Source organism: Coregonus lavaretus (genome assembly GCF_964263955.1).
Source record: "Coregonus lavaretus genome assembly, chromosome: 6".
Taxonomy (NCBI): Eukaryota; Metazoa; Chordata; class Actinopteri; order Salmoniformes; family Salmonidae; genus Coregonus; species Coregonus lavaretus.
In genome coordinates, this window is record NC_139993.1 from 58,205,242 (window position 1) to 58,230,049 (window position 24,808).

General features: G+C 44.4%; 2 protein-coding genes across 2 annotated transcripts; one reads left to right on the forward strand and one right to left on the reverse strand.

Moving 5' to 3' along the window:
• The first annotated feature begins 18,791 nt into the window (after positions 1 to 18,791).
• Positions 18,792 to 20,190, forward strand: cfap144 (cilia and flagella associated protein 144). The gene is made up of 4 exons (XM_084163716.1): positions 18,792 to 19,034; positions 19,134 to 19,196; positions 19,443 to 19,546; positions 19,740 to 20,190. Exons 1-4 carry the CDS (start codon positions 18,896 to 18,898, stop codon positions 19,851 to 19,853), a joined length of 420 nt encoding a protein of 139 aa, XP_084019842.1. The 5' UTR covers positions 18,792 to 18,895; the 3' UTR covers positions 19,854 to 20,190.
• A 415-nt stretch (positions 20,191 to 20,605) lies between these two features.
• Positions 20,606 to 24,658, reverse strand: LOC311130902 (putative rRNA-processing protein EBP2). The gene is made up of 9 exons (XM_084163715.1): positions 24,437 to 24,658; positions 24,216 to 24,299; positions 23,890 to 24,065; positions 23,648 to 23,771; positions 22,139 to 22,228; positions 21,979 to 22,054; positions 21,698 to 21,842; positions 21,363 to 21,558; positions 20,606 to 21,216 (listed from the first exon to the last, which is right to left on the reverse strand). Exons 1-9 carry the CDS (start codon positions 24,506 to 24,508, stop codon positions 21,169 to 21,171), a joined length of 1,011 nt encoding a protein of 336 aa, XP_084019841.1. The 5' UTR covers positions 24,509 to 24,658; the 3' UTR covers positions 20,606 to 21,168.
• Between the last annotated feature and the right edge of the window lie 150 nt (positions 24,659 to 24,808).

Sequence of the window (24,808 nt, forward strand, 5' to 3'; positions counted from 1 at the left end):
AAGGTCAAACACTACACTGGAGTTGCTTACCAAGACGACATTTAATGTTCCTGAGTGGCCTAGTTACAGTTTTGACTTAAATCGGCTTGAAGATTTATGGCAAGACTTGAAAATGGCTGTCTAGCAATGGTCAACAATCAATTTGACAGAGCTTGAATAATGTTTTTAAGAATAATGGGCAAATACTGTACAATCCAGGTGTGCAAAGCTCTTAGAGACTTACCCAAAAAGACTCACAGCTGTAATCGCCTCTAAAGGTGCTTCTACAAAGTATTGACTCAGGGGTGTGAGTACTTATGTAAATGAGATATTTATGTTTTTAATTTTCAATAAATGGGCAAACATTTCTAAAAACATGTTTTCATTTTGTGTATGTTTCATGTTGTGTGTAGATGGGTGAGAGAAAAAAGTGTATTTAATCCATTTTAAATTCAGGCTGAAACACAACAAAATGTGGAATAAGGGGTATGAATACTTTCTGAAGTAGAGCACACCCCTGTGGAGAGAGTCAAGGTCATTTAGTGCCCTGCAAGTGATCCTTTCAACCTTCATTCACTTGGCTACAACCCCTAAACCTCAGCTTCACTGTACCTTTTCAATAGGGAGAGAGAGAAGGAAAGAGAGATGGTATGGAAAAACAGAGGGCAGAAAGATAAATTGAGAGAGAGAGAGAGAGAGAGAGAGAGAGAGAGAGAGAGAGAGAGAGAGAGAGAGAGAGAGAGAGAGAGAGAGCCTGAATGCCCCTGGTGTAACTCAATATCCCCAGTGCAACATTTAAACCAACCTAACCTAAACACACCATCTCTCTCTCTCTCTCTGGCAGTAGCAGTATTAGTGCTGAGACCCCACAGACAGAGGTCGTCTTAAGAGGCAGAATGTGGCAGAACACATGCCTGAACAAAGAAGGCCACTTGAGCTGAGTGTGTCTCTAAGTGGAAGGGGATATTGCAGTAACGTGATCCTCCAAATGGGGTTATAAGAAGAAACAGGGAGTGAATGGCACCGTCTCTCTCCCCCCCCCCCCCCGCCCCCCGTCCCTCCCTGCCTCCCCCTGTCCCTCCCTCACGTCCTCCCTCTCGTCCTCCCTCCCTCCCCCCTCCCGTCCTCCCTCCCCCTGTCCCTCGCTCCTTCCCCCCTCCCTCTGTCCCTCACCCCTCCCTCTCTCCCTCGCTCCTTCCCCTCCCCTCCCCTCCCTCCCTCCCTCGCTCCTTCCCCTCCTTCCCCTCCCCTCCCTCCCTCCCTCCCTCCCTCGCTCCTTCCCCCCTTCCTCCCTCCCTCCCTCCCTCCCTCTATACCTCTCTCTCTCCCTCCCTCCCTCTCTCCCTCCCTCTCTTCCTTTGTCTCAGGTAGAATCCATGTATTTACCAAAGGAGGGAGGTACAGACCTATATCTATGTTCTTATCTCTCCGTTCCTGCAGTCACCACCTCGGTTTGGGATCAGCTCAAACTGTCTCTCTACTTTCTGTCAGGCTCCAGACATCACTACTCAGCTCAGCTCTGGACAAACACATCTGACTTCTACACACAGTTAACATGTACACACATGCACTCTCGCTGATAACAGGTCAGTGAGGCTCTGACTGGTTGGCTTGTGCTCTGAAATGTTTGCATATTGCTATTCTGTGGCGTGCTGATGATTGAAAATATAAGAAAAAACATGCCATCATAATGTCCTTTTTGAACTCAGTTTTTTTTATCAATGTAGTTATGTCTGCTGGAGTAGACCAACAATGATGACATATGTCATATTGGCCATGATCTTGGTCCAGTTTATTTTATGTTATGCATTACACAGAACACTCAAACAGCAAGAGACTATTACACCAGAGACAAACTGGACACTTTAAAAGAGATAAAAGTCTGAGATTACATGTGAGACGCCTCTGATCCCTACATCTAGCCATCTTTTGGACAGCACGACGGCCACTGCTGCTAATACAGTTGATCCCTGGCCAAAGTGGACTGGTACACAACACATGTACTGATAGAGCATATGGAGGGAGAAGCATCTACAGAGCTGTTATGTACTGAGGGGCTAGAGATCACATGAACACAGAGATCTAGATGAAGGCTACTACTGTCCTCCATGTACCTTGAATAGTGCTTAGCAGATAACCAGCTGGCAACCTATGGCTCATTGCCGCTAAAACAAAAGTGAAAAAATCTAAAACAAGTCGGGCCATGGCCACCTTTGATGCCTGCCTCAAAGCTCACTTTAGAAGAGTTCATTGCCAGCTCGTCATTTTCTGACACTTTTACAGGAGAGTCAGGGGTGGCACTGCCAAGCCATTGCCAGGTGAAAAGTGTGATGATTGGTTGTTGGCAGTCGCCACGGCATCACAAGAGCTGGCTGCAGACCAGAGCTCCATGTAAAGCCTTTCCCATTGGGAGTGTGTGTGTGTCCATGCGTGTGTGTGTATGTTCATGTTTCTCAATATGCTGTTCAGGAAATTGTGCCAGTCTGCACTTCCTTCCCAGTAGGAGTGTGATGGGGAAGCTGACCTAACAGTATGGCACTCCACACTAACATACCCACGCACACAGAGCTGCTAGGAATTATACAACACAACAGTGTTGGACTGAGATCTCTGCGATCTCAACAAGTTTGCATTATATAAAAGATAGAAGTGGAATTAGATTGAAGATGAGCGTGTGTTTGTCTCCACTCAATAGTTCTGACATCTGAAGAGTAATGTTGTCAGGGACTACAAAGCAAGGTAGGCAGAGAGATAGTGCTTAAGACCATGAAGGCTGTGTGAAGATGACCTACGACCTGTCCTAGATATTCATCTGCTCAGGTTAACAGGGCTTTCCGTCAATCAATGTGTTTTTGCTTTGAGATGCACGGGATCAGCTAAGTAAAGCAAAACCCTGGCAACATGAAACAGCCAGACAAATATCACTTTAACCTACAGTATCTATCTCTGTAGAAGGGTGCATTAGAGAGTGGTTGAAATAACTCCAAATTCAAACACTTTTGATTTGAGTTGTTCCATAGATAACTGTATGATGGACAAGCTCCATTTTGATGTTCTGCGCTTGGCTTTTCAAGGCAAACAGAGAGGACTGTATGTAGTTCTAATGAGGTTTCTGGGAGTCTGTTTTCAGTTAATAAGTACATCAATCTCTCTTTGATCTGCTCAGAAAGCAACCGAATCCAACAACAGCAGTGTTCTCATCCCTCACTCTACCCAGACACTTTTATCGATAGGCCCTTCGATTGAAGTGTTTGCAGTTGTTATTCTCTCTCACTCTCTCTCTGGCTTTTATTTTCAGTGCAGCCTCTGAAAACTCTCAAGGTTTTTCATCTTTTGGTCCTTTTGTTAGAGGGATGATCCTGGGATCCACCTCTCCACTCTCAGACTTCCCTCCCTGCCACCCTCACTCCCTTAGAAACAGAGAGAGACCAGGTCAGGTCCCGACTGATTGTCAGCAAACACCAGCCTCCCTCTCAGAGGTAACTCTATCCCTCTTTTGTCGCCCGCTGTAAGTGGTAGCTGCAGACAGACAGGCGTGACATCTAGTTGGCCTGTCACTGCGAGTGTGTGTGTGTGTGTAATTTTTCTACATCTTACATAAATGAAACTTTATTTAACGTGGTGGCTGCTTTCCAATCTCCTGCGAAAGGGGGGCAAGCTTGTAGGAGATTACACACCTGGTGCCTAAGACGAGAACAAAACAGAGCAAGTTACAGCCAGAGCAGAGCTCTCCTTTCAGAATGAGAGTGGGTTAAAGGGAATATACAGGTAACTGCCAAAATAAAGGAAACACCAACATAAAGTGTGTTAATAGGGCGTTGGGCCACCACAAGCCACCAGAACAGCTTCAACACGCCTTGGCATAGATTCTACAAGTGTCTGGAACTCTATTGGAGGTATGTGACAACATTCATCCCCGAGAAATTCTATCAGAATCTCCCATTTACATTTTTACATTTTAGTCATTTTAGCAGACGCTCTTATCCAGATCGACTTACAGTTAGTGAGTGCATACATAATAATTAATTTTTCATACTGGCCCCCCGTGGGAATCGACCCCACAACCCTGGCGTTGCAAACGCCATGTCCTACCAACTGAGCTACATCCCTGCCAGCCGTTCCCTCCCCTACCCTGGACCAATTGTGCGCCGCCCCATGGGTCTCCCAGTCGCGGCCGGCTACAACAGAGCCTGGATTCGAACCAGGCTCTCTAGTGGCACAGCTAGCACTGCGATGCAGTGCCATAGACCACTGCGCCATTCGGGAGACTGGTGTTTAAGTAAGTGTTTAATTATGTTGAGATCTGGTGACAGACACACACACACTTTAAACCCCCTATGCTCCTTTGAGACTTCTCTTTCAGTCACTGAGATCTCTTTTTTTAGCCATGGTAGCCAAAATAATGGGCAAGTGGGCATTTTACTACATGACACTAAGCATGATGGGATGTTAATTGCTTAATTATCTTCGGAACCACACCTGTGTTGAATATGCTTTCAATATACTTTGTAACCCTCATTTACTCAAGTCTTTCCTTTATTTTGTCAGTTACCTGTAACTGCCAGATGAGAAGATAATCTGTCTCATAACTGGGTGAGTCACATTCCATGAGTCCTTTACCATATAATGTACTGTAGATTTACCAGCTACTAGCTAGCATCACTAACTAATTGAGCACCATCGCTGGATAAATAATAGATATAGATTGAATTAATCATATCCCCATGAATGCAACACTATATCCTTATTGCTATCCTCTCTCTCTCTCTCTCTCCCTTACCTCAGGGTCGTTTTCTGCTGTCATGACTTCTTGTCACCTGTGAGGTATGCCAGGGGGTGTGGCCAGGATAGGGCAGGGCCCAGCTGATGTGGATCCCCTACCCAAACAAAGACCACACTGACTGGTCAGGAATGTGACATGGAGGACGACCCTGTCCATCTCTCATCAGCAGCACCATTCCGGAGAGGAGAGGAGAGGCATGGTGAGCTGTGGGTGTTAATAGCCCAGAGCTAAACCAAATTGAAAACACTGAACAAAGTCTCAGACACTCTTAGAAATTTGGAGCCTCAGTATACATTAAGTCTGAGAAACAATCGTTGTCGATTTAATGGGGGCTTGTGTCGTCATTCATATTATGAGAAGGATCATTCAATTCCCAATTGAACTGGATTCAGGGGCCATCTCACTTTATCAGGCTACATAGAACAATACCCTCAAAACAAACATTTAATAACAGTCTCACTATGACATCTTTTGAAAATGGTTAAAAGAAGCACGCTGCGTTTTGTCTGGAATGATCTGTTCTTTTCACCTGAAAATTGGCACATAAAAAGTAATGTGAACTCATAAAGAGAGGGGATTGCTTTATGTTGTGTCAAAATCAAAAAGCTACTGGTCGACAGCTGTATTGCTATGAGAACATTAAAACTATAAATTGTTTTTAGTCTCCCTCAGGCAAGCTTTCTGGGATATGAATTAATTTGGATGATGTTCCACCAAACAAATTAAAGGTAGGATATGCTTTCAAGCCATTTTCATAACATTATGATCTGTGACCCAATCTCTCATTCATCTCTCTCTCTTTCTCTCTCTCTAGCACAACACACACACAATGGGGAAGAAGGGGTGCAGCTGGAGTGCAGGCCGTTATGAGGACAATGAAGCCTCATGGAAGGGTGGGTTTAACACCCATCCTGGGTGGTGTTGTCCTCACCAGTCACTGAGACATTACAGAGGTGTTGTCCTCAAAAACACACACACACATTCTTCACCAGACACCGTCCGGAAATACACTGCTCAAAAAAATAAAGGGAACACTAAAATAACACATCCTAGATCTGAATGAATGAAATAATCTTATTAAATACTTTTTTCTTTACATAGTTGAATGTGCTGACAACAAAATCACACAAAAATGATCAATGGAAATCAAATTTATCAACCCATGGAGGTCTGGATTTGGAGTAGTGTGTGTGGCCTCCACGTGCCTGTATGACCTCCCTACAACGCCTGGGCATGCTCCTGATGAGGTGGCGGATGGTCTCCTGAGGGATCTCCTCCCAGACCTGGACTAAAGCATCCGCCAACTCCTGGACAGTCTGTGGTGCAACGTGCCGTTGGTGGATGGAGCGAGACATGATGTCCCAGATGTGCTCAATTGGATTCAGGTCTGGGGAACGGGCGGGCCAGTCCATAGCATCAATGCCTTCCTCTTGCAGGAACTGCTGACACACTCCAGCCACATGAGGTCTAGCATTGTCTTGCATTAGGAGGAACCCAGGGCCAACCGCACCAGCATATGGTCTCACAAGGGGTCTGAGGATCTCATCTCGGTACCTAATGGCAGTCAGGCTACCTCTGGCGAGCACATGGAGGGCTGTGCGGTCCCCCAAAGAAATGCCACCCCACACCATGACTGACCCACCGCCAAACCGGTCATGCTGGAGGATGTTGCAGGCAGCAGAATGTTCTCCACGGCATCTCCAGACTCTGTCACGTCTGTCACATGTGCTCAGTGTGAACCTGCTTTCATCTGTGAAGAGCACAGGGCGCCAGTGGCGAATTTGCCAATCTTGGTGTTCTCTGGCAAATGCCAAACGTCCTGCACGGTGTTGGGCTGTAAGCACAACCCCCATCTGTGGACGTCGGGCCCTCATACCACCCTCATGGAGTCTGTTTCTGACCGTTTGAGCAGACACATGCACATTTGTGGCCTGCTGGAGGTCATTTTGCAGGGCTCTGGCAGTGCTCCTCCTGTTCCTCCTTGCACAAAGGCGGAGGTAGCAGTCCTGCTGCTGGGTTGTTGCCCTCCTACGGCCTCCTCCACATCTCCTGATGTACTGGCCTGTCTCCTGGTAGCGCCTCCATGCTCTGGACACTACACTGACAGACACAGCAAACCTTCTTGCCACAGCTCGCATTGATGTGCCATCCTGGATGAGCTGCACTACCTGAGCCACTTGTGTGGGTTGTAGACTCCGTCTCATGCTACCACTAGAGTGAAAGCACCGCCAGCATTCAAAAGTGACCAAAACATTAGCCAGGAAGCATAGGAACTGAGAAGTGGTCTGTGGTCACCACCTGCAAAACCAGTCCTTTATTGGGGGTGTCTTGCTAATTGCCTATAATTTCCACCTGTTGTCTATTCCATTTGCACAACATCATGTGAAATTTATTGTCAATCAGTGTTGCTTCCTAAGTGGACAGTTTGATTTCACAGAAGTGTTACATTGTGTTGTTTAAGTGTTCCCTTTATTTTTTTGAGCAGTGTACATTATCGGGGTGGGTGAGAAGTGGGGCATTAGAGCAGAGAGAGAGGTTAACCGAATCGATGGGGTGCTCATGCAGAAATACACGCACACACCCTTGGGTGCCCTGTGTCTCCGGCCATCTCCTCTAATCTGTCTAGCTAATCGTCTCTGTTAGCGAGCAAAGCACAGAGAATCACCAGCCTCCACACTCCCTGTTTCACTCCAGGCCAGCGATATTTATGAAGATGAGAATGTGTAGTCAGGAGGCCAAATATGATTAAAAGATGACTACATAGTGGAGGGCAGAGGAGCACCCTAGATGGTAGGTAGCTTAGTGGGTAAGAGCGTTGTGCCAGTAACCGAAAGGTCGCTGGTTCTAATCCCCGAGCCGACTAGGTGAAAAATCTGTCGATGTGCCCTTGAGCAAGGCACTTAACCCTAATTGCTTCTGTAAGTCGCTCTGGATAAGAGCGTCTGCTAAATGACTAAAAATGTAAATGTAAAATGGTACACCTGACTGAGCCAGCTCACAGCCCTCACTACTGCCCCCCGGTGGAATAACCCTGCTACTGACTGTCAGCAACCAGACCAGAAAAGACAGCATCCAATACTTATGAAAGCACTTTTGCCTTTGTGACCAAAACATTTACTACAGTCTGCAAGGGAAGACTATAAAGTAACTTTGGTCAGATATCTATTCTACAACAAGGTCTGTCCTAATCTGTGCAGCTCTAATCTGCTGCGTTCAAGCAGTGAGAAAGTGTACTGAGAAAGTGTACTGAGAAAGTGTACTGAGAAGGTTTACTGAGAAAGTTTACTGAGAAGGTTTACTGAGAAGGTTTACTGAGAAGGTTTACTGAGAAGGTTTACTGAGAAAGTATACTGAGACACAACAGGGAGATTAGAGAGAGGAGCAGGAGTGACACAACACTAAGATCTGATCTGTGTACAGCTTTCCCACGACAAGGGTGTCTCCACTGAACCTTAGGGATCACACAGCACCATCAGCTGTGTGTGTGTCTCTGTGTGTGTGTGTGTGTCCAGATAAATGTTATTCTACTATCACCTGTCCTGCTGGCTCCAGTGTGAGGGTTGTATTTAGCTATAGATGGATAGACCTGCATGGTGCTGGATGTGTGGGTAGAGGTGCCCTGCTCTCCCAAACACAGGTGGAGAGGGGAGACTGGGAAATCACTATCTCACTCAGCAGACACACACACACACACACACTCAATGAGGTGGTAACACAGAGTGTATGTGGAGATGTGTGTGAGATAGGGCATTATCTTGGTGTATGTGGAGACAATAGAGCGTGAGAGGCAGGCTGTGTTTATAGTTGTGTTCAGATTGGCGTTGTGGTTGACTGGCAGCCACAGACAGAGCTAGGTTCAGGGCTCCAGGTACAAACCACACAGAAATAACTTTCTCACGGTCTTCACTGGAGACTGTCTGTACAACACACTGTCCTGTATGGGCTCTCTTCTCCACTGGCTCATGAGTAGGGTTAGTTAGAATCTGTGGAGAAATGTTTTGATGATACCTTTACAGTGTCTGCCATATTTATATGAGAAAAAAATAGCTTTTCATGTTTTATGACAGCATTTGGTTTGATTTTAATACATTTCTAAAGGCATTTTTTACATGCATAACATACTCCCATATATTACATAAAAACATCAAATTATGAAAAATTTACATTTTCAAACTGCTATTTGATTATATATTTTTACCGTTCCCTTTGATTCTCATCCATAACCACTCATGTTCCAAAGGTCATGTTGGAGTAATTAAAAGCTACACAGAAAGTTCATTAAATTTCAGTTCTAAATTCCAAATTCCACCTCTAGTGGGTTCCTCTTCTCCCTCAGTTAGTAAATATCAGCAGAGTTCATTAATGGTCGTACCTAAGTGGATTAGATAGAGTGTGAAATAATAAACAGCCTCTTGTTTGTTCTGTGTTGGATTAATCAAGGAGAAAATGGCTGAATTCTACACTATATGATGTTTAATTAGCAGGCCAGTTGGAGGGCACTTTGTAATTAGAACGCAACCTCGTTAGGAAAGGTAAAAAGCCGTCGGTTGCCATGGCGCAGAGTTGGCCTGTCTACTACGAAAGGGTGCTGCGCCACGGCATCGGAAAGCTTTCTGAATATTCAGCTGTTATCGGCTTTGATACTGAGCCACGTTCGGGGGAAAAAACTCTCTCTCTCCATTTTGCTCACACACCAGTTCTAAAGGAATTGTATGGTGTGTATAGTTGCCATAACAATGTGATGTTCTTTTCCATGGCCTTTCTGAATAATATCCATATTCAAACAAGGGAAAATCATTTGAAATGCTTCCATTATGGCCAAAGGATGTTTACTACATCAGAATGCTATCCTGACCATCTAAAAATGCCCTCTCTCTGTTCTCCAACCCAGAATGCAAAGGGGGAAGAAATGTCTGTCTTGAAGTTAACATGGTGGGACATTGTGACAGGAGACAGAGGGACGTGATTGACATGATAAGCCCCGGGTTCCTCACACACACATTGTCACAAACACAGAGAGACAGTTGCACACACGAGCTCGCACACACATGCACTCACACACATGCACCAACGCACATACACACGCATGCATACAGACACAGAGACACACACACACACACACAAAATCACACGCTGAAGCCTACTAACCTGCCTGTAGACCTTCCCAATAACTACTCTACACTCTAACACTAGCTGATACTCTAACTCCCCAGGAAGCTTTTCCATGTTATTACTTTTTTCCGGAGACAACAATAACCCTTAAATCAGGTTACGATATGGGAAGGCAGAGCAGCAGAAGATCTCCGACATTATTAACCTGTCTCTTTCCATGAGGGAGGCAGTGACACGGCGCCGACAAGCGCAGAGACACACAATGCTCAGAAGTCCTCAGATGGGGCGAGGGGGAAACAAAATGATTGCCTCAGAGCAGGCCAGATGGGACAGGAACGAACGAAGGAAGACTGGAGGAAGGGAAATGAAATGAAAGGGAAATTAAATGAAATGAAATAAAAGTCCTTATGTGAGGAGACAAGTGTAGGCGCTCCACAGCCATGAGATTGTCATCACTGCTTTCCCGAGGGAGCCACCCAACCAAATGTGCCATTTACCATGGGAAGTGTGTGTGTGTGGGTGTGGTGGATGTGTTTAAGTATACTTGTGGGGACCAGAAGTCCCCATAAGAATAGTAAACTAACAAAGATTTGAAAATTGGGGACATTTTGTTAGTCCCCACAAGGTCAAATGCTATTTCTAGGGGGTTTAGTGTTAAGGTTAGAATTAGTGTTAGAATTAGGTTTAGGGGTTGAAGTTAGGGAAAATAGGATTTTGAATGGGATTGAATTGTGTGTCCCCAAAAGGTTAGTTATACAAGAATGTGTGTGTGTGTCACGATCGCTGGAGGAAGTGGACCAATGCGCAGCGTGATGAGTGAACATACTTATTTATTAGAGAACAAAACAACAAAACGATAACGTGACATCCTTGGTTACAAACACTAACCATACACGGAACAAGATCCCACAAACACTGTGGCAAAACAGGCTGCCTAAGTATGGTTCCCAATCAGAGACAACAAGCAACAGCTGATTCACGTTGCCTCTGATTGAGAACCACACCGGCCAACATAGAAACAAATAACTAGATAAAGAACCTAGAAACAAAACACATAGAAACAACACACCCTGGCTCAACATAACAGAGTCCCAGAGCCAGGGCGTGACAGTACCCCCCCCCAAAGGCGCGGACTGCGACCGCGCCAAACATAAACCGAACAGGGAAGGGCCGGGTGGGCATTCCTCCTCGGAGGCGGTTCCGGCTCCGGGCTTGACCACCACCCTCCGTAGCTCCCCTGGTCCGGTCTGGCCCCGCTGGCTGGAGCTGGACTGGACATCGGTGGAGCGGATTGCTTAGGCTCCGATGTGGAGCAGCTGACCAGGCAATGGTGACCCAGGCACGGGCTGTGCCGGACTGATGACGCGCACCACAGGCTTGGTGCGGGGAGCAGGAACGGGCCGGACCGGGCTGACGACGCGCACCACAGGCTTGGTGCGGGGAGCAGGGACGGGCCGAACCGGGCTGACGAAGCGCACCACAGGCTTGGTGCGGGGAGCAAGAATGGGCCGGACCGGGCTGACGAAGCGCACCACAGGCTTGGTGCGGGGAGCAGGAACGGGCCGGACGATGCGCACCACAGGCTTGGTGCGGGGAGCAAGAACGGGCCGGACCGGGCTGACGAAGCGCACCACAGGCTTGGTGCGGGGAGCAAGAACGGGCCGGACCGGGCTGACGAAGCGCACCACAGGCTTGGTGCGAGGGGCAGGAACATGCCGGACCGGGCTGGCGACGCGCACCACAGGCTCGGTGCGAGGGACAGGAACAAGCCGGACCGTACTGGGGACACACACCACTGGCCCTACGCGGGGATCAGGAACGGGCCGGACCGGACTGGCAACACACCCCAGTACCTCTCGCCGTGCCTCTACATTCTCCTTCCCCCTGGTGACCAGTGACTCCCTTAACCTGGCGGCCTCCTTTGCCAACCCGCTGAACCACTCTATCCCGGCCTCCTGCTGCCCCATCGTCCACGGCGTGAGCCCCCACCTAAAAACTTTCTGGGCGTCTCTCCTCCCCGTGGGCCAGGCCTCCATGGCTCTCGCCAGACTCTCGCTCCTCTGCTCCCAAGTCCAACCTCTCTCCTCCTCCCGCGGCTTGACCCAGTCGAGGTTGATATCCTTTAGAGTCCTCTCTGGCGTTGGCTCCTGGACACGCTGCTTGGTCCAGTTATGGTGGGATCTTCTGTCACGATCGTTATACACAGAGGACCAAGGCGCAGCGTGGAATGCGAACATACTTATTTATTAGAGAACAAAACGATAACGTGACGTCCTTGGTTACAAACACTAACCATACACGGAACAAGATCCCACAAACACTGTGGCCAAACAGGCTGCCTAAGTATGGTTCCCAATCAGAGACAACAAGCAACAGCTGATTCACGTTGCCTCTGATTGAGAACCACACCGGCCAACATAGAAACAAATAACTAGATAAAGAACCTAGAAACAAAACACATAGAAACAACACACCCTGGCTCAACATAACAGAGTCCCAGAGCCAGGGCGTGACAGTGTGTGTGTGTGAGTGAGTGAGTGAGTGAGTGAGTGAGTGAGTGAGTGAGTGAGTGAGTGAGTGAGTGAGTGAGTGATAGAGAGAGAGAGAGAAAGACAAGAATGTGTGTGTGTGTGTGTGCAACTTTTCAGGGAAGTTAGGAACCAATATACACAAGCATTTAGGAAAGCAAAGGCTAACTTTTTGAAACAGAAATTTGCATCCTGTAGCACTAATTCCAAAAAGTTTTGGGACACTGTAAAGTCCATGGAGAATAAGAGCACTTCCTCCCAGCTGCCCACTGCACTGAGGCTAGGAAACACTATCACCACCGATAAATCTACAATAATCAAGAATTTCAACAAGCATTTTGCTACGGCTGGCCATGCTTTCCACCTGGCTACCACTACCCGGCCACCAGCTCTGCACCCTCCGCTGCAACTTGCCCATGCCCCCCCCCCGCTTCTCCTTCACACAAATTCAGACAGCTGATGTTCTGAAAGAGCTGCAAAATCTGGACCCCTACAAATCATCTGGGCTAGACAATCTGGACCCTTTCTTTCTAAAACTAGCCACCGAAATTGTCGCAACCCCTATTACTAGCCTGTTCAACCTCTCTTTCGTAACATCTGAGATCCCCAGAGACTGGAAAGCTGCCGCGGTCATCCCCCTCTTCAAAGGGGGTGACACTCTAGATCCAAACTGTTACAGACCTATATCCATCCTGCCCTGCCTTTCGAGCTTCAATGCCATACAACACTCCTTCAGTAGCCTCCAACTGCTCTTAAACACTAGTAAAACTAAATGCATGCTCTTCAATCGAACGCTGCTGGCACCCGCCCACCCGACTAGAATCACTACTCTCGACGGGTCTGACCTAGAGTATGTGGACAACTACAAATACCTAGGTGTCTGGTTAGACTGCAAACTCTCCTTCCAGACTCACATTAAGCATCTCCAATCCAAAGTTAAATCTAGAATCGGCTTCCTATTTCGCAACAAAGCCTCCTTCACTCATGCTGCCAAACATGCCCTCGTAAAACTGACTATCCTACCGATCCTTGACTTCGGCGATGTCATTTACAAAATAGCCTCCAACACTCTACTCAGCAAATTGGATGTAGTCTTATCACAGTGCCATCCGTTTTGTCACCAAAGCCCCATATACTACCCACCACTGTGACCTGTACGCTCTTGTTGGCTGGTCCTCACTACATATTCGTCGCCAAACCCACTGGCTCCAGGCCATCTATAAATCACTGCTAGGCAAATCCCTGCCTTATCTTAGCTCATTGGTCACCATAGCAACACATATTTTCTGTTGTATTTTTGACTTTATGTTTTGTTTTACCCCATATGTAACTCTGTGTTGTTGTTTTTATCGCACTGCTTTGCTTTATCTTGGCCAGGTCGCAGTTGTAAATGAGAACTTGTTCCCAACTGGCTTACCTGGTTAAATAAAGGTGAAATAAATAAAATAAATTTAAAAAATGGGTTTGTAGCTGAACACTAAAGTGCTCCAGTGCTCCAAGTATCATCTGCCTGCCTAACAAACCTAAGAACATTCTGATTGGTGAGATTGTGGCAAAAAAAACACATGCTATGAAGAAAATAAAAAGAAAGATTGATAACCACCCTCAAAACCTAGTAGGTCTACAACACAAACCCAAGACAAGACAAATTGCTCCCTATGAAAACGCTGAATCAATATCGAACACTACAACAGCCTCAGAATTAAATCAACAGCAGCCCCAAAAAGAAAGAAAAAACACTGAGACAAATAATTATTGACCAAGCAAAAATATCAGGCTATTACAGCCTGGTCTCATAGACTAGACGTAAAATAGTAAATGTAAATCCGGAACATTCAAATTAGTATGATACGTTACGATTGGTACGGTTACATAAGACAGAAGGTTACTTAAGGCAAAAATTAAAGTAGGGTGGTTGGTTAGGGTTGATGGGTGGGAGTATAACGCAAACGTCTAGTAATCCAAAGGTTGCCTTTGAATCTAATCACGGACAACTTTAGCATTTAGCTAATTAGCAACTTTACAACTACTTACTAATTTTGAGCTACTTTGCAACTGCTTAGCATGTTAGCTAGCCCTTCCCCAAACCCTAACCTTAACCCTTTAACCTAATTCATAACCCTAACCCCTAGCCTAGCTAACGTTAGCCACCTAGCTAATGTTAGCTTTAGCCACCTAGCCAGCTTAGCCACAACAAATTAGAATTTGTAACATATCATACGATTTGCAAATTCATAACATATTGTAGGAATTGCAATTCGTCAACTATTGTACGAATTACAAATCGTAACATATCATACGAATCGTAATTCGTAACACATCTTACAAAATGGATGATGGACATCCATAAATGAATACATACCATTCGAAATGTAATATATCATACTATGTTACATTTACCCCTGAGTCTAGGTTGGCTATATTTATATCAAAGATTTGGACACACCTACTCATTGCAGGGTTTTTCAATATTTTTACTATTTTCTACATTGTAGAATAATAGTGAAGACATCAACACTATGAAATAACACATATGGAATCATGTAGTAACCAACAAAGTGTTAAACAAATCAAAATATATTTTATATTTGAGATTCTTCAAATATCCACCCTTTGCCTTGATGACAGCTTTGCACACTTGGCATTCTCTCAACCAGCTTCACCTGGAACGCTTTTCCAACAGTCTTGAAGGAGTTCCCACATATGCTGAGCACTGGCTGCTTTTCCTTCACTCTGCGTTCCGACTCATCCCAAACCATCTCAATTGGGTTGAGGTCGGGATTTCGGAGGCCAGGTCATCTGATGCAGCACTCCATCACTCTCCTTCTTGGTCAAATAGCCCGTACACAGCCTGGAGGTGTGTTGGGTCATTGTCCTGTTGAAAAAGCTCAAACCAGATGGGATGGCGTATCGCTGCAGAATGCTGTGGTAGCCATACTGGTTAAGTGTGCCTTGAATTCTAAATAAATCACAGACAGTGTCACCAGCAAAGCCCCCCCCCCCCCCACACCATAACACCAAAAATCTCCAATTAGGACTCCAGACCAAAGGACACATTTCCACCGGTCTAATGTCCATTGTACGTGTTTCTTGGACCAAGCAAGTCTCTTCTTCTTATTGGTGTCCTTTAGTAGTGGTTTCTATGCAGGAATTCTTGAAATGTTCTGTATTGACTGACCTTGATGGACTGTTGTTTCTCTTTGCTTATTTGAGCTGTTCTTGCCATAATATGGACTTGGTATTTTACCAAATAGGGCTATCTTCTGTATACCCCCCCTACCTTGTCACAACACAAATGATTGGCTCAAATGCATTAAGAAGGAAATAAATTCCACAAATTAACTTTTAACTGTTAATTGAAATGCATTCCAGGTGACTACCTCATGAAGCTGGTTGAGACAATGCCAAGAGTGTGCAAAGCTGTCAACAAGGCAAAGGGTGGCTACTTTGAAGAATCTAAAATATATTTTGATTTGTTTAACACTTTTTTGGTTACTACATGATTCCATGTGTTATTTCATAGTTTTGATGTCTTCACAATGTAGAAAATAGTAAAAATAAAGAAAAACCTTTGAATGAGTAGGTGTGTCCAAACTTTTGACTGGTACTGTGTATATGTGTGTATATATACAGTGCTATGAAAAAGTATTTGCCCCCTTTCTAATTTTCTCTACTTTTGCATATTTGTGATACTGAATGTTATCAGATCTTCAACCAAAACCTAATATTAGATAAAGGGAACATAAGTGAACAAATAACACAACAATTACATATTTATTTCATAAACAAAGTTATGCAACACCCAATTCCCCTGTGTGAAAAAGTAATTGCGCAGCTGGGTCATGCAGCAAGACAATGATCCAAAACATACAATCAAGTCTACATGAAAATTGCTCAAAAGCAACAAATTGGAAGTTTTGGAATGGCCTAGTCAAAGTCCAGACCTAATCCCAATTGAGATGTTGTGGCAGGACTTGAAACGAGCAGCTCATGCTTGAAAACCCACACGTCACTGAGTTAAAGCAGTTCTGCATGGAAGAGTGGGCAAAAATTCCTCCACAGCGACATGAGAGACTGATCAACAACTACAGGAAGTATTTGGTTGGAGTCATTGCAGCTAAAGGTGGCACAACCAGTTATTGAGTGTAAGGGGGCAATTACTTTTTCACACAGGGGAATTGGGTGTTGCATAACTTTGTTTATGAAATAAATATGTAATTGTTGTGTTATTTGTTCACTTATGTTCCCTTTATCTAATATTAGGTTTTGGGTTTTGGTTGAAGATCTGATAACATTCAGTATCACAAATATGCAAAAGTAGAGAAAATTTGAAAGGGGGCAAATACTTTTTCATAGCACTATATATATATATATATATATATATATATATATATATATATATATTCATACAGCCTATCAGATATAAATAGACCATTAGAGAGGCGGCTGGCAGAGGACAACAAATGAAAGGACATGTATTGGGACTGGACACCTGGCAGGGTTATATGGAGACTGTGGATCACCATGCTAATATATGACTTTGTCACCACATTCTACTATTTCTCATGCAGCCAGGCTCAACCATTAAAGCCCACGTAGGCCTAATCAACGGAGCAGATCATGTAAAGATGTAAAGCCCCCTAGCGTTATATATCGTACCTCTAGCTAGATATCAAATAAGCATGCTTGGTTTACATATTCTATGATGTTTTTCAATTGCCAACGTTGAAGTAAATTGGTTTAATGGAGACCTACAAAGCAGTAATTTAGTGCTGCTGGAGTACAATTAGCATTTTAGTCATTTAGCAGACGCTCTTATCCAGAGCGACTTACAGTAGTGAGTGCATACATTTTCACACTGGTCCGCCGTGGGAAATCGAACCCATAACCCTGGCATTGCAAGTACCATGCTCTACCAAGTGAGCCACACGGGAGTTGCGAGGGAGCACCTTACTTTTTTTAATTTAAGAATACAAGGAGGTGGTATGTCCCGCAAGATCACATAATGAAGAATTAGTATTTTACAGAACCAAATTTAAAAGCATAATAGGCCTATAACATTAATGTTACACCAAAAACACTTAATTTCTAGTGAGATTTTAGGATGGTTAGCTGAAGCTGAATAGTCGCATTTCTTTTCTCATGCGGCTACAACTCAACAGCGCGCGCCACCAGGCAGGATATACACTGAGTGTACAAAATATTAAGAACAACTTCCTAATATTGAGTTGCAACAAGGTGTCGAAAGCGTTCCACAGGGATGCTGGACCATGTTGCCTCCAATGCTTCCCACAGTTGTATCAAGTTGGCTGGATGTCCTTTGAGTGGTGGACCATTCTTGATAAACACGGGAAACTGTTGAGTGTGAAAAACCCAGCAGCGTTGCAGTTCTTGACACAAACTGGTGCGCTGGCACGGACTACCCCCCTTCCTCTACACTGATTGAAGTGGATTTAACAAGCGACATCAATAAGGGATCATAGCTTTCACCTGTATTCACCTGGTCAGTCTATGTCATGGAAAAAGCTGGTGTCCTTATATGTTTTGTACACTCAGTGTATGCTTTGATTTAAACAAAATACAAGAAAGGCTAATAGTTTATTAACACCATCTGCTTTGATTCGCTTACGAAACAGTAATTCAAGAAGATATAAATGCATATTCCCATGAAACTGATTGAGATCAAATTATTGGCATACAGACGCAGTTTGGACATTTCACCGGTAAAACGTGAATAATTATCATTCCCGATTGACAGTGATGATGGCCTATTTTGAAATGAGGTTTGCCTAACTTGGTGTTTGAGGGTATTAAAAATATAACATTTTCTTGAGACAATATGTGTGGGTATAGGCAGACGTTGCAATTGGAGGATGTATTTTATTCATATTCTATAATAATATTAAATAGGTTACATCTGTCGGTACAAACTTTGATTGAGAAATTACGTAATGTACTCTTTTTTTTTGCGTCCCGCACCTAAAACAAATAGCAGTACCCCACTGCCTACAAGACAGAATGTACTCTCTCCGCTAATAGGGCAAGAGCACAGTACTAATGCCCCTGTAGCTCTGCACAGGTAGCTTAGTGGTTAAGAGCGTTGTGCCAGTAACCGAAAGGTCGCTGGTCCTAATCCCCGAGCCAACTAGGTGAAAAATCTGTCGGTGTGCCCTTGAGCAAGGCACTTAACCCTAATTGCTCCTGTAAGTCGCTCTGGATACGAGCGTCTGCTAAATGACTAAAAATGTTGTTGTTTTTTAAATGTAAAATATAAAGGCAAATTAATTTCATCCATAGCTGTGACTGAAATAAAATTAGTGCTGTGCGCCCTCGTGTGGCCACTAAGTACCTGTACATTCTATCTGGGGTTCTGTTTATGGTTGCTAGGCAACGAGACATAAATCATGTTTTTTGGCTTGCTAGTATAAATCTGCACACTACGTATCGTCTCTCGTGTTTTTCCTGTCTTGTATCCTAATTTACACAAACCAGGATGGCAGCGGTTAAGCAGTCAAAAGAAAAGGATCCTGCGGATATTGTTAATCAGAACGCAATTCACATCGAGACCATAAAGAAAGAGAATAGGAGCCAAAAAGTGTACACGCTATTTAGCATCAACCCGTACAAAAGACGTAAGCACATACCACCTCTGTTGAAAGGTATGTGGATTAATGTGAACGATGAGTAATTTCATGATGAACAAACACTTTTTGTAATCTTTCACTTCTCAGTGCACATTTTGACTGACAAGCCTATGGCCGGCAACAAGACCCACGACAAAGTGGAGGAGGACCGTAAGTATGCCTACTAGCTATTCAATGTTATCTGAGGTGTTGGCCAGTCTCTTAGATCAGTGTTTCCTAAACTCGTTCCTGTGTCCCCCCTGCTTCACGTTTGGGTTTTTACCAAAGGACTACACAGCTGATAATAGCCAACTCATCAAGCTTTGATTATTTGAATCAGCTGTGTAGTGCTAGGGCAAAAACCAAAACGTGCACCGAGTTTGGGATACCCTATCTTAGATTATGTTTTATCCCCAGCTGCTTTCCTAAAGGCCATCCACGGGGCTTGTTTGGAGCCAACTAAGAAATACACTCACCCCCAAACTGAGAGCCAGGAGATAGGCTGGATATCCAGACCTCTGGTAAGAACTCCCTCTTTGTGGTGATGATCAGCAAAATAGCTACTTTTCAAAATGGTTTGACAAGATGTGACCCCTTTACTTCCGGGTATTCGTTGTAACAAGTTGTCATGTCCACTGTCTGAGTGTTCTAAGCCTGTTGTGGCACTGTTACAAATACATTCTCAGCCCTCAAATAGCTTTTCTGCCCTGTCAGATTGTTTCAGATCGCAGCGATAGAAGACTGAACTGGTCACGGCAGAACTCGGAGATCACCAAGTACATGGATGCAGCATGGCGTCTGAAAGAACAGACACAGGACCTGGGTTAGATCTACAGCCTACAAGCTGCCTACAAGACTTACTTAGGATAACCTGGTTCATTGGTCTCTTTACTGGATAAAAATGTAGTGGAAGCATGGCTATGAAGAATATTGCTTTACTGTCTGAAGGAAACAATGTAACTGGTTGCAGACTTGCAGATCGACCTACTGTATAATTAAGCAATAAAGCCCGATGGGGTGTGGTATATGGCCAATATACCACCAACCCTTAGCTGAGGTGCCTTAATGCTATTATAAACTGGTTACCAACTTATATGATATACCACAGCTGTCAGCCAATCAGAATTCTGGTCTTGAACCACCCAGTTTATAAACAATAAACACCATAAAAGAAATAAACATGAAGCAGCACACTAATTATTTAAAGGAAAACAGATGCAGGTGTAGCCTGGTCCCAGATCTGTTTGTGCTCTTGCCATCTCCATTGCAGTCATTGTCAAGCAAAACATAACACGGCGTAGGTATAATAGCACAAACAGACTGGCACTCAGGCTAGAGAATGAGTTATTCTTGCCCAAAATGTGCCAACTATTGCCATACCGGCGACAAATGAAGAAAAACTATTTGCAGAAGAAACATTGGCCCACCACATATTAATAATATTGATACAAGGAAAAGGCCCAACATGACAGCTGTTCAATATTATAAAATGACATGTCACTAAGGGTAGTGAATCAGAGGGTCAATGAGTGGACTCGCAAAGTGTGCAATTTGCAAAAACCGATCAAGTATTCACTCAAACATTATACATTTATTGAAGTGGCTTCATCATTGTTATCACTTTCAGCAAATAGTTTCACAAACTTACACGCATTACAACAATGTATAAAGATCTCCTTTAAAAGAAACATGGATTTCTTTTATTTTACTGACTGTAATAAAATGTCATTGTATCTTGATGTCCAAATTAATGTTAGGGGTTTAAACCATAAAAAACGTAGAATTTGGCATGTTTGGTCCCACTCTGTCCGGTTTTCATATGGAGACATTCTAAAGCTCACATGCAGCCATGTCCACATCTTGTAGCCTCCTTGGTGATACTCCAGGAAGGATCATTCTGAGTGACAGGATGCATGCGGACATCATCAAAGGCATCCATATCATTCCACTGCCCCAAGGGCTCCATGAAGGGTGGTGTGTGCGCGATTAAGTATAGAAAGAGAGCACTTCTCTCTAATATTATTTCCTTCCAGAAGTTGGGATGCAGTGTGGGTAACCCAAGACCGATGACGACGTTCAAACCTGGCCTGATGCCATAGACCGAAGAACCAATCAGACTGCAGGACCTTTAGCACCCACCACTTTAGGAGCGACCCTTCATCTTCTTGCGCGCATTCTTGCCAGGTCGTTTCTGAAGAATCAAAAATTCAAAATTACAAAAGAACTACGATTTTTCAAATAATAACTGAAACAAAATGTACCAACACTATAAACAATACACTATTTTAATTCAAAATGTGATATTGTATGACCCAATCATGTCTGTCAGTGACTTACAGTCCCTCCTTTGGTGGGGCCCCTTCCTCCTGGTCCCGCATTGCCTCCTTTCCCTCTCTTTCCTCCTTTCCCATGAGCCACCTTGGCTCGGAACCCTGACACATCGTTGTGGCTGTCCTTGGTGTTCCACTTGGTTCCACTCTTCTTCCCGCCAAAGCCAAACCTCTGGTCTTTATACTTCCTCTTAGCATTGGGCCTGTCAAGTCAGAGGTTTCAGTTTTAGTCCAAGTACAGTACATATAGATTTGGTATAAAAGCACTGAATACAATTAATATAGGTAGGTAGGTGGAGAAGAAGCATTGAGCACAACATTCCCATCTCTGTGGCGTCTTACCCTTTCTTGTTCATGGCCTTTTTATCAGGCGTTTGGCCTCCTGACCCTTTCCCTGCACCCCCTTTAGCTGGAGCTCCTCCTTTAGCTGGAGCTCCTCTAGCGGTCTTCTGATCTCCTTCCAGGAAGTCCAGTTTGTCAGTCATGCCTACGAGAGAGGAAGGTGTTTAACGTTATGAATCCCATTTAGCAGATGATGTCACCCAAAGCAACTTAACCAAAATAGTGCGAACAAGTTGGGTGACTTGGGTGATAAACAAAACATGTAGAAACAGAGGACCCACCTTTTTGATACCTCTTCACAGCAGACATCATGGCCTTCTTCTCCTTCTGTCTCTTCTGAATAACCTCTACTTGCACCTACAACACCCATTTCATAAGATCACAATGCACCAAGACGACGTAATAAAGAGTACAATTCCAGTGAGAGGAATGGAGACTCACCTTCTTGCCGTACTTCCTTTGTTCTCTTAGTTTCTTGGCCTTTTCCGACTTCTCCATCATGATCTGCTTCGTGATGAGTTTCTTCCTGATCTGTAGGAAAAGACAAAGCATTATTCATGACCACACCAGTATTTCCGTGACGGTCAAATGTCCAACCAGATTTGAATTTGCTGGACAAATGTGCATATCAAACAGAATCCCATTTGGATGCCAGCCACGTGTAGTGTAAAGTGTAAATCATAGTCCACAGATGCTAGGACGCGATAGTCCGGCGTCCCATTGTGACATACATAGCTACACAGCTCTGAGACCAACATCCGCGGGGGACGAACAGCCCGAACGCGTACCTCCCCACAATTCCAAACCAACCAGTCTCTGGTACGCATCCTCTATTCATTTGAATGCATTGACAGTTGGACAAATTGCTTGAACTGCTCTGAGAATTTGAGAAGTATGAAAGCCAACGGTCCAATATTCTACAACACTGCTGTGCGTATGCATTCACCTTTTGGACTATGATAAACGCTTAATGCTTTTAGGAGTGCCCACTGCCTATTCATTGACACCACCATGGAAATGACTGCAATAATAATGCAAGGAATGATAGCCTACCACATTGGCTCCATGCACAAAGCGTGTCTACCTCCGTCCATCTAGCTTGTCAATATCCTCTGCTGCAGAGTGTATTTATTTTTCCACTTGTCTGTGCCTCCGTCCTTGGTAAAGTAGCTAGTTAGCTATCGAGCTAGTGTTGCACTGTTTTTAGCCAACTACTCGACCAGACATTAGATTAGTGGAAGAGGGAAGCGCAATTACTTCATCTAAATACTCCTCCTTGGTGGACTAGGTATGACAATTTTGTAAATTCTCTTTTAGGGAGAATAATCTAGCAAAACGTCATAAAATACCGGAACACTTCTCCCGTGTGCATACAGTTGTGTCTCACCGTTGTGGTGATACTTATGGTCCTCGGGACAGATGGCTTCTACGGTTGTGGCTACGAAGTACAACTACAGGAATAGTAGTGACTTTACGTAGCAGGTTAGGAGACATAACGTAGCAGGTTAGAAGAATTAGGTCAATGTTAGGAAAAGGGTTAGGCTTAGCTAAAATGCTACAGCTGTACTCCATCTAGCCACAACGTTAAAATCCCTGTTCCGAGAAACCACCAGTATCACAACACCGCTACCATGATACAATGTTGCAAGTTCCATATTGAGAGTACTAGCTCAAGACAGACAGAGTAGAGAGATTATGCAATTAGAAGACATCCTGAACCAACCTCAATGCATAGCCAATGTGATTTATAGAGCATACTTCAATGTTTATTTGCTTTCATGCATTTATCTACCAAAAGCCTGCAATTACTGGCTAAAGGAAAAGCTGGACAACACATACCGTTTCAACAGTTTTTGTGTCAGAGAGATCAATCCATACCTGACGCAATTCAGTCACATACATATAATGACAGATGGCAAGATCTCTGAGAGTAAGGTCAGGACATCCTACCTTCTGCATTTGCTGGTCTGACTTGGCCATCTCTGCAAAGTAGTCCTCAGGTCTCTTGGTGGCTATCTTCAGCTTCAGTAGCCGGGGCATCGCCTCCAGAACAGCTGCTTGGGCTTGGCGGTAACTGGAAGACACCAATGAAAGAGAGGATATGTTTTACAATTGCTATTACTAGCACATCATGACATTACAACAAAGTCTCTGTCCACTGATATAAACGTGTATGGACATTAGACACTCACAAGAACATCTCTCTCTGGAAGTCGTCATCTGGGTTGATGTCTCCGCTGGCCTTGTTGTCGAGTCTGCCCTCGGACTTGGCAACGATGTCATCAGCTGGGAGATTGACCATGTCCAGCCTCTCTACCCAGGGTAGTGTGTTTTTACGAAAGTCGGCGAGGCATTGTTTCAAACCCTCCTGTCCACAACCATGAAGAAAATACGGGTCGTATTAGAAAATTAACTAATTTGTGATTTATGAGTCGAATAAAGCATGAATTAGAGAGCGATAGACAATGGTGGCTTTCTGGTCGCAGACACATGTTCATCTGCGCATGTCAACACTCACCACATTGTTGACAATCTTCTTCGGTTCTTGTGTTGTAAAGTTCAACCCAGGCTTTAACAACCCCTTTGCGAATGCATCTTGAAGCTAATGAAAACGAAAAACACAGCAAAGTTACGCGTTGTAGAGCACCTACATAACGTTAGTGGAGACATTGTTAGCTAACTACAGTAGCTAGCTAATCTGGCTAATGTTAGCTAGCACGCTATAAAATAACCAGTTACCTCTCCGTCAGATAATTCGCTGTTCTCCTCAGACGTCTCACCTAACTGCTCGTCATCTTCAATAATATCCATGTTATTCTTAACGATAATGATTGGATGCAAACAGTTATTTTGTGGACCAAATACCGTCAACTCCGCGCTCACATGGAGCTGTTCACGTGAGAAGGAATTAGCGGCTGTTAAGGGTCCTCCGAAAATGTCTTCCCGTGAAACACCAGCCCCGAAATAATCAAAGGTTCCTATCCGACGTTTTTTGTGCAGTTTTTTCAGCTCTCGTGAATAACTCGTGAAAAAAGGACCAGAGGACAATAAACCTTATTCGTCTGAATTTCCGGCATATATTCGATTTATAATGATATAGGTGTATGCTTT

Coding starts and splice junctions, on each gene's coding strand:
- cfap144 (XM_084163716.1), top strand. CDS start 18,896: ATGGCAGCGGTTAAGCAGTCAAAAGAAAAGGATCCTGCGGATATTGTT. Junction 19,035..19,133: donor CATCAACCCGTACAAAAGAC/GTAAGCACATAC, acceptor TTCACTTCTCAG/TGCACATTTTGACTGACAAG. Junction 19,197..19,442: donor CGACAAAGTGGAGGAGGACC/GTAAGTATGCCT, acceptor TTTTATCCCCAG/CTGCTTTCCTAAAGGCCATC.
- LOC311130902 (XM_084163715.1), bottom strand. CDS start 24,508: ATGGATATTATTGAAGATGACGAGCAGTTAGGTGAGACGTCTGAGGAG. Junction 24,300..24,436: donor GCGAATTATCTGACGGAGAG/GTAACTGGTTAT, acceptor CGTTTTCATTAG/CTTCAAGATGCATTCGCAAA. Junction 21,559..21,697: donor AAGGCCATGAACAAGAAAGG/GTAAGACGCCAC, acceptor CTGACTTGACAG/GCCCAATGCTAAGAGGAAGT.